The sequence below is a fragment of the Microtus ochrogaster genome, linkage group LG4 (assembly GCF_000317375.1).
Source record: "Microtus ochrogaster isolate Prairie Vole_2 linkage group LG4, MicOch1.0, whole genome shotgun sequence".
In the NCBI taxonomy this organism is placed as follows: domain Eukaryota; kingdom Metazoa; phylum Chordata; class Mammalia; order Rodentia; family Cricetidae; genus Microtus; species Microtus ochrogaster.
The window spans coordinates 50,328,663-50,339,201 of record NC_022030.1 but is presented as its reverse complement, the minus strand read 5'-3'; the positions used below and the strand labels follow the sequence as shown (position 1 = coordinate 50,339,201).

The 10,539-nt window shown below is 40.6% G+C and overlaps 1 protein-coding gene across 2 annotated transcripts in view; it reads right to left on the bottom strand.

Moving 5' to 3' along the window:
- The window catches only part of Sphkap (SPHK1 interactor, AKAP domain containing), a 178,005-nt gene that overhangs the window by 41,121 nt on the left and 126,345 nt on the right, over nt 1–10,539 (bottom strand). For both annotated transcript variants that reach the window (XM_005361516.3, XM_005361517.3), the window contains exon 4: nt 1,356–1,415. In XM_005361516.3, coding sequence (XP_005361573.1) covers nt 1,356–1,415 — 60 coding nt within the window. The remainder of the gene's footprint in view (nt 1–1,355; nt 1,416–10,539) is intronic.

The following is a 10,539-nucleotide window of genomic DNA, read 5'->3' as shown; positions in this document are numbered from 1 at the left end:
CACACACACACACAACACACACACAACACACACACACAACACACAACACACACACACACAACACACACACACACACTTTATCACCACCACCACCACCACCAATCAAACAAGACCATGACTTTGAATGAGAACAGGGAGATGTGCATGGGAGGAATTGAGGGATGAGAAGGAAAGTAGGAAGCGATTTAATTATATTATAAGCTCAAAATATAAAAATATTAAAATCCTTGAAATCTAGAAAAGAATCTGTTTCAAATTAGATAGGAATAATAGAGCATTTAAGCTTGAAATAAAACCTCTGACTTCAAGTTTTCCAAAGTGAAGTTTGACAATTCCTATTACACAATAGGAATAAACATTAGTTTGGAAATATTTTTTCCTCTTGCTAGCAATCTTCTGTTCCACTAAACTCAATAATAAAAAAATCATATCCAATACTGATTTTGCTTTGACTATGTTCTAAGCAGTTTGGTAAAGCCTGCATATGTGACATCCTATTCCATTTAATCCTTAACAGATTCCTATGTGAATGAGATGCCATAATTACTTTCATATAGTCATAAATAGCCTATGGCCTAGAAAATGGTAAGTTGCACCAATCATATCATCTGTGTAAGAAAATCCATAACTGGAAACTATCTTAAGTTATTCTATATATTATGGAAACACAGTTACTATGATGGGAATCTGCTTCTGCCCTCTCTGTCCTCTTTCTGAAGGACTCTACATACTAACTCCATTGAATAAAGCTACATGCACGATTCTCTGCGAAACCTTTAGAGCTACCCAGGAAACAATATTTGGAACCTGGTGAAAGTTTCTAGTGAATAATACCTGTGAATAACCTGATTCAACTATACCAAGGAAACATGTAGAAGCACTGAATAATCTCAGGTTCTGCATGCACTGTGACTGGGTCCTGAATCACTGTGTGCCTAGTATCAGTTAAGTGAGGCATGTATGTATTGTTGTGTGATAATCCAACTGCAAACATGCTGTTTTATCAAATGAGGTAAAGCCTCTCAGTGTTGGGCATGTAGTGACAAACTGTGACATTACTTAAGTCCTTTCGTTGTACCACAGGCATGCTCAGCCTCTAAGGAACTGAGCAGACATTCAAGAATTTAATGCAGTTACACCAGTTCTCAACCTTGAATGGGCCTGGGGAAGTTGGCTGCTATGAGGTGCAAAATATTCAAGCTCATATACATGTATGTATATGGGGCAACAGGTGCAGAACAAGGTCGAGGAAATGGTCAATGATGAAACCATCTACGCTTCTACAGAGCACATCATAGACGACAGGATCTAGCCTTCAACACAGGCTCCTGGAGGGCTCCAGGTCCAGGTATTACCTGTTGCAGGTTCTCTGTGCTGCAGGCATCCTTGTTTACATCCAGATTCACAAAGCAGACCTGAAAAAGAAAGCAAAATAATCAATTATGTGAAGAATCTATGCCTCCTGTTATAAAAAACGTTTCTAAAATACAGTTGTAGAAAGTTTTAAAGTCTTGAGAATTTTATGTAGCTTGACATAGAGACCATCACTTCGGTTTGGGGCTCTACAAAGATTGCCAGCCCCCTTCTCACAGGTCTCAATTCTTATAGGAAATGCCTTCCTTTCATTGACCAAGATAGTCAAACAATTCCTGGTTTTGCATGAGTTAGAGAATAATCTTCAGGTTTATGTTATTATCAAATCCCATGAAATAGAAAAGAAAATGAAAGAAACAAAGTAAAGGGCTTATAAATCATGAGTAATTTTCTACATTTCTCCCAGCACAAAGTGTGATAATGGGTTCACACTTCCTGGATACTGAGTTTATTTTAATTTATCTAGTTTTATTAAGGTTGCTCCTTAGTTGTTCATCTTAGATAAATGTCTAAATCAGTTAGTTTAAAATAATGGGTGCATTGCTAAATATGAATTTCAAACAACATTGAAATAACTTACTCAAATTAAAATTTCTAATTTCCAGCATATTATACAGATAGGTAAATATTATGAGCACTGGGGTGGGGTTGGAGAAAGGATTAAGGAAAAATTTCCAGGAGACAAATTTGGTTTAGGAAAGTTAGAAAGGTTCTTTTTGGCAGGGAGTGAGGAGGATGTCCATAGACAACAGGCATAGTGCTTGGAGATAAAACCCAGTGTCAGGTAACAGAGAAAGAGTTGATTGTAGCCCAGCCTTGGAGAAAAGGAAGTGCTAAAAATAAAATCATAGAATGATGATATCAAATGAGATGAGAGTAATGAGGTTTTATATCCCTCAAAATTTTTGAAATATTTTTATTCTTTACTCCTTGATTTGAATGTGTCAAATAGAGAACATTTTTAGAATTTTGGTAAGATGTGTGATCCTATTAGATGCTTGCAGATCTGTGGAGCCTTCTGATCTCAGTTGGTTGATACAAGGTCATGGTTTCTCAGAATCCACTCTTTTCCTTTTGAGATTAAAAAAAAAAAGGTCGACAATTGAAAGTCTTAGAAACCAGCATGGAACAGACTACCACTGCTCAGCTTCCAGACAAGAGATTTCCCCCAAGCTTTATGGGTTCACATGATTCCTGCATTGCATCATATGGTATAGTAGATACTTGTTGATTCAGCTCCTTGGTATCAGAGTGAGATAAGGCCATAAAATGCTCCTTCATTTTCATTCAAACTCTGTTTCCTCAGGACACTCTAAATGGAAAGTTGGGAGTCATGGGTCATGCGTCCCTTTGCAGATAATACATTGCATGCACAGTAGATGGAAGTCAGAAAGGCTTCACGATCTAGAAACATTTGAGGATTCACACAGTAATTGGAACTTTGACCTTGGAAAATTGGTTCAATATCCATTAGCGCTCAGGGGTTTAATAACACACTATCAGCACTGCAGATGCTGAATTAATTTGATGATTCTCCACTCACCTTTAAAAAGGCCCCTTACCTTTCCTTTGTACATCACAAAATTCTCATTATCAAGTATCACAGTGGGGAAAGGCAGAACAGAGACCAACGAAAGCTATCTATGATAGTGATTATCTGCCCTCCAATACAAACTTCAGTTATAAAAAGACAAATTCATTCATCTGCTGTGGGGTGTGATATGACATTTTGCTGATGTATGTCAACAACCTGCTTAAATCTGGCATGGAACACTTTTGTTTCTGTATCTTTGTAGTAGGATATTGAGTAAGGATTTTAGGGCCTAATCTATAATATATAAACACACACATTATATACACATATACATATATGTGTATATATATACATATATACACATATATACATTATATACACATATACATATATGTACACACATATATACTTCCTATATATATACACACACATATATACATTGTCAAGGGAAAATTTATTCAATAAAAAGAATAAGACATTATTAGATATAAAAATAATTTTTTTGTAAATAAATTATCAGTAAAACTTAAGTGTAGGTACAGGGAAGATGGTTTAATGGGCACACAGCTTGTAATACAAGCTTGAGTTCAAATCCTCAGACCAAATAATAGCTGGAATAGTCTTTAATTACCCCTTTCATTTGGCAGCAATTTTAGAAAAGTATCTTCTCCATGAAGAGTAAAGACATACCCAAGTCTTGTTTTCCTATGGTCTAGTGAATATTTTTCAGCTACTCAAATTCTTATTTTTAAACCCTCTTACTGTTTTTTTACTTTAATTTCCATTTTAGTGGGGAGCTATCAAATAGTTAGTTCCTTTCATGCCTGAATTATTACAGTTTTACTGCTTTATAGGATTATTATGCTTTTTTGTTTTATAAACATAAGAACTTGGAGTAATTGTTGTGAGATTTTGATAAATATCAGAAAAATGCATAGTTCATTTATAAGTATTGATGTTATGGTACTGGGTAAATTCCTTACCAGAGAGGACTTTGGGTTTGCTGAAAAACTATTTTGCGTTTATATTTTTCATACTGATGACTGGGAAATTTTACATATGCAAGTTCTGCTCACTTCAGTCTTGTGCTTGGAGTATTGAGAAATGGAGTATGTACCAAAACGGATATGATCTCTGTTGGAGGCTGTGTGGGTCCAATACAGATAATGTTTTTCCTTAACTGGACTGGTACGGAGTTGAGAGGAATAATCAGACACAGTTTACATGGTCATGATGGAAGGGCATCTCAGGGTCTTTTCTCCTGATGATCTCCCAAAGATCTCCCTTGTTTATTCTCCAAACAGCTTATATATCATCACATAAATTGAGCAGGAAAACACATTAGGTTGTCTCCTAGGTAACCAGGTGAATGGCCTTTAATCACGTCTGCATTCTACCTGTATGCTAGCTGTCACATAGGCATGAATTAGCATCTCTATAAGATATCCTTACAAAGATATCTTACAAAGAAAAAAGCAACAACTTCCTGACCACGGCTTCAGCCAACACCTCTCCTCAGGCGATCTACATTTATAACAAAAGAGAAGGAGCAGCATATCCAGACTATTGTTAGTCAGAGACAGCTTGTCTGCAGAGCTATGTGACCACCTCAGACCGGGCCTATGGTTTTTGTGCCATACAGAAATATGGGCCTACAATCTCTGATCTGACTCCATCATGTCATGGCTTTTGGTTTAGTTGTCCCCTTCTATGGTAAGAATATCTTTGGGAGCCTTCTTGCAGGTGGCTAGCAATTCTTTAAGTGTATATGGAATGTCCCAAAGCCACATAGAGTGTATCTCCTAACTATAACCCCATCCAATCTCTCTAGTGCCAGACCTCACAAATCATTTGTGAATGTTGCTTGTCTTTAGTCCAGGACCTTGGAAGTAGAACCTCTGCTTTTTCAAAGCACTTTGCAGGTGCACCCGTGGCAGTTTTACAGTTTTCTACTCCCTGTGGAAATGGCCCATGTGACTGGACTGTTTACAAATCTAACTCCCTGTGACTTCAGGTCCTTTCCTTGGGACTCAGTCATACATTCATGCTCTCCCCTAAGTAAGACTGCAAATCTCTACATAGAAGAGCTGGGAAATGGTAGGTATGGAGTAGCAAGCTTTGAGAGACTAAGTACTCATCCTCTCTGAGGTATGGGTTTTGGCCTCTGTGCACAGAAGGCAGGTGCTTTTCTTGTTCTTGTGGAGTTAGGTATCTGGAAGGAGAACACATCGCTAAAATGACAAGCAACATTATAAGATAAGGCAAAGGTGAAGGAAGGGCGGTGTGGACTGGAAAAAGAAGATAGAAGCATAGGGTCAGTCACAAATTGATGTGGGAGTGTCATATATCAATCTGTTGATTTCATTGGTTAAGTAATAAACAAACTGCTTGGGCTCATAGCTTAGAACATAGGTGGGTGGAGTAAACAGAACAGAATGCTGGGAGGAAGAGGAAGTGAGCTCAGACTCCACAGCTCTGCTCTCGGGAGCAGATGCCTCAGAGAGACGCCATGCTCCCCTCTCCTGGGAAGATACACTCCCGGTAAGACCGGTGCTCACTAAGACCGGTGCTCACAGATTATTAGAGATGGGTTGATCGGGATATCAGAATTAGCCAGTAAGGGCTAGAGCTAAAGGGCCAAGCGGTGATTAAATGAACACAGTGTCCGTGTAATTATTTCGGGGCATAAGCTAGCCGGAGGCGGCCGGGGTGCGGCTGGGGTGCTGGGGGCCCCGCCGCTCCAATTACTACAACAAATGGTATCCCAGAGAAGATAAATTTGTAGCAGATTAATAAAAAATCCAGAGGCAGATATTGGGGTTTAAACTGAAGGTCAGAAAAGCAAAAAGTCAGTCACTGGCTCTTACCTCTAACTCTGTCCGAAATGGCCATCCTGCCTCCAGGAATCTCAGAATTAGACTGAAAATTCGGTCTAATTTCAGTGTCTGAAAGCTGTCTCTTCTCTTTTATTCCTCTAGTGCTGGGATTAAAGGCGTGCACCACTACCACCCAGTTTCTATGGCAAACTAGTGTGGTTACTGGGATTAAAGGTGTGCGCAGCCACTGCCTGGTCTGTAAGGCTGATCAGTGCAGCTGTTTTACTCTCTCATCATCAGGCAAGCTTTATTTATTAAACTACTAATGAAATATCACTACAGAGGTGAGCACAAGGGGAAAGTTCATACAATGAATGGACGATCTTTCCATGATTTACATCCACTGAACAATGATCCAGTGAGAGGCTTTGTATTCAGCTCGAGGGGAGGAGAATTCAGAGCAGTGAAGCCCAAAGAAAGAGGACTTCTGAGCAGAGTCCTTTCTTCTGACATAGTGGAAACTCCGGGCGTCGGTTGGCATTTTAAAGGAGTTAAGTGAAAGAGGAAACCGACATTTCATGCTGCACTCATTGCATCGTAAGTGCTGAGAGAGTGCTGGATGTTTCCCAACTGGACAGCTTGTAGCTTGTGGTGGGAACATTTGGTAAGGAGAGGTAAAATAAAGTTCCATGGAGGGCATTGTTAGACTTGTTCTGTGTGAATAAACCAGAAAAGTCAAGTTTTTTTTTTTTTTTTTTTGTGCTCTGCAGGATGGAGAATGCTTTGCAGCAGTGCTGGGGTCTGGGACTGGGGCTGCAGGTGATAGCAGCTGGTGGACAATAGAGGCTCAACTTCCTTGCTGGCTCATCTCCTTACTTGATCAGATGCTACAGAGTTCTCAGCAAAATACCTGAGTAAACAAATGCAAGTATGCTACGTGAGCCCAGGAAGGATCTGGCAAAAGCTGGTTGTGTTTACAGAATTTCTGTTTCATTAAATATGGTCTGTCTTCCGTGGTTCTTAATCAGCACCAAGGCACTGCTCCTCAGCTGTGTTTTCAGTTCCTATCACAAACTCACGTTTGTCACTTGATAGATGCTTAGTAAATTCTTTTTAAATGATTTATTGTTGTGTGTGTGTGTGTGTGTGTGTGTGTGTGTGTGTGTATGTGTGTGTACAACTGAGAGAGTCTGGGTGCCCCTGGAAGCCAGAGTAGGGTGTTGAATCATCTGCTCTTGGATTTTCAGGCAATTCTGAACTATATGTGGGTGATGAAGACTAAACTCTGCTCCCTTGAAAGAGCAGCAAGTGTTCTTAACTGCTAAGCAATCTTCCAGCCCAGTGTGAATGGATTAATGGATGAAGTGGAAGCCCTCTCTCAAGTGGTAAGAATACCACAGGGGGCAGAAACCATGCCAGTCAATTCTCCTGATTATGTAATGAACTAAAGTGGCCTCGGCAGAGTAACAGTGACAGAAAAAAATGGTGGACACCTCAAAGGAGAATTAACTGGAGGCACATTAATCTAGCAACTGGCAATGGCATAAAGTACTTAGACTAGCTTTACCTTTCTGTATGTGAAGATTTGCTAAAGACACAGGCCAAGCAAACAAGAAACTATACGAGAACAATAATTGGCAACGAGGAGACAGTAAAAGCAGTAATGTTTTTCTTGGAACTCCAGCTCCTTTCTCTTCATGTAAAATGCATTTGCTTGTGTCTGTGCAAGTTCTTTGTTATATCTGCTGCTTGCAATTGGCTGAAGCAGATGGAAACTCATGCTCCCATGGGAGCTCATTTCCTGCCCACCCTGAGCATGCTCAGCAGGGCTGCCTCTGTGGTTGGACTCTGAAGGTTGTATTCACAAGCCGTTCCATTGTCTCTTAACTTGTCCTTGTGTACTTGTTAGTGCTAGTACAGAAATTGTAAGAATAAATGTCAGCAAGAAAATGATCTCATGCTATGATCTGATCTCTCTAAAAATTCCAAGCAGAATATTCTTCAAAGTTATTTTACATATAGAAAAACTATGAATGTTCATAGACAATATCCTGTTTCTTAGTGTGAATTTAGACAAGCAATCTCAATTATATTGTGCATGTGTGTGTATGCACAGTGAACATAATATTGATTTTTCCTGTTTTTGTATGCCTTTCCCATTGAAACAGGGTCTTTTAATGAACCTGGAACTTTCCTTTCTTTACAGTGTTTTCAGTTACGCTAGTGTCCAGTAAGCACCTTGATCCTGACCCTCCCACACCTTAATTCTTTTCCAGCCTCAGAAATGGGAATACAGGCTCATAGCCATGCCTGGGAAATTTGTTGTCTAGTATGTAGTTGTGTGTCTTGGGGCAGGTGCAGTGAAAACCTGATAAACCTGATGTGAGAAAGAGGTGACATTAAGATGTACTCAAATTATTCAGGGCCTTGAGTATCAGCTTCAGCACCCCCATAGGGTCCAACTAGGATTCATTATGGCAAGCAAAAACGTGGCTCATTGGATCTGAGGGTAAATTGAATAAACTCGTGTATGCTACCTCTACATGCTCTTTCTTTCTTTAAGTGAAGGAGTGAGAAGAAGAAGACAGGGAAGAGGCCATCTCTGTTAGGTGGAAGTTTCATCCCAAGACCCCTCCCTGGGAGTTGCCTCAGTCCAGACTCTACCTCTGAGAAAGCCCACCAAACGATGACCCCTCCCCAGAGATGCTCAAGACCACTCCCACTGGGTATTTAAATTGCCCCCCCCCCAGGATAAACTCGTGGTTATCCAGTCTTCCTTCTAGGTCTCATCTCTGGGGGATGGGTAGGGCTTGAAGACCACTAGGGAGCATTGGTATCCATTAAAATTCAGTTTGATTTGGATCATTGTGTCAGCAGAGAGGTTTATCAAGGTGCAGAAACTTTTCTTCTGGAGATCCCACCAAGGGGGCTGTTCTTCCCACCAGCCCAGAGCCACGTGTTGGGAAACCACCTTCCCCTGCACCTGCTCTCCACCAGGCTAAGATTGGCTTCCTCTGGGTAAGTTTCGATTTTCAAGTCATTGCCGTTAGAGGTCCAGGGTCTCATACAATGTTTGGGCTGTCCTGTTGAAGATACAGCTGTGCCAGCTGTCCAACCTGACCAGGACAAGGACCTGCCTTGTCCTCTGAGGTTCCTTTGTCAGAAGATGTCCTTTCAAGACATTTCTCATACCACTCTGGTTTTTTGACCCAAAGTCTACCTACCACAGTGGATGGATTGCCTTTAGGCTTTGGGTTTGGACTTGCAAAACAGGTACTTAACAAATTTGAGGCCTGATCCTCAAATACCCTTGGGCTGCATTTTACAAAATCTCTTTAAATTGGAACTACCTGTCACCATATGTCCTTAGTGCCTAAAATTTTTGCCGACATGTAAACAAGTAAACCCCCCCCCATGTGCCCGTGGTTTCTGGATGCTGTGCTCCAGCTCCCCTTCCCCATCCCACTCCCTGCTTCTCTTAGCTGTTTGTCTGCATCCTGGCATGTAATCTGGTCATGCTGGGGTTCTCCCTACAATGGATCCACTCCCCCTCTCCTTACCCTCTGAGCTGCACAGGTGTTCAGTCCTTAATGGGATCACCCATGTACTCACCTAGCTTCAGCAGCCTACTCCAAAATTTTTAAGCTGGTCAACTGACACAGGCTCCTAAAAATGTTTCCTTAGTCTGTTAATATATATGTGTGAATAATGTGGCCATAGCATGCTTGTTTTATATCTGTGTGTATGTGTGCTTGTTTTAAAATCTGTAAAACCTGTAACTCCAAAAAATATATAAACTCTGGAAAAATACAAACACATGGATAGCTGCCATTTTTCATAAAGGTAAAAGTAAAAACCTCAGTGCCATCTTTGGTAAGAGTATCCATGTGTGCTAGCCCGACCAAGAAGACGTTCTGTGTCCAATATGCTTTGGTTTATTAAAATAGTCCTGCTACTCTCCTTCCCTCTATTGACACTGGTAAGCTGTAGCTGATTGGGTAAGCTTTATGCCCAAATTTAACTTATGTTTAATTTAGATATATCCGATAGGTAATGGTACCCTGATTCTCAAGTGCCTTTACAGATGTGAGAGTATGGCATTTAACAAAAGAGTTTCTTATGATAGAGAGACATGCCAGCTCCTCAAGCATCCTATAGCTCCTCCAAGAAGATGCATGGGTGCAGAAGGCCTTCTGCCTGGAGGCTTGCCTTTGGGTATGGCAAAGCCACCCACACAGCAAAAAGCTGCTGTTCACCTCATTAGCTTCCTGGACACTACACTGGGGGATAGATTAGCTCATCCTGCCAAGACAGGTAGACTAAACCCTACCCCTACAGAAAAATCTTCAGGCCTGCTGGACTCAGCAGCTAAAGGCAAATACTGCTTCTAAGACTAGTATTAGCCAAAGACCACGGAGAGAGTTGGGATTGCCTGTATAGCTAAAACTGTCTCAATTCTGCTCATTTATTTATCTCTATCAAATCTGTCTGATGCCATTTGATGACTTAAGGTACCGGTAGTTTATTACTTCATTTATAAAGTTTCCTGTTAAAAATATAAATAGGTGTGCCTCTTTCATGGGCTTTATACTCCAAAATTAACAGTTTTTAGGTGTATTTTCAGAGGTTCAGAAGTTGTCTTCTAAAATGTTGATGCCCTTTTAACCTAAAGCAACAGTCTTTTGTTATGACACCAAGATGTAAATCTGTTCCAGCTGTCTTACAGATACCTGCAGGTTCCTGGGAAAAGTTCTGCTGCTGTATCAAGAAATCTGATCTGGTAGTTGCTGAGGAATCCCATCTGGACGGAACCTT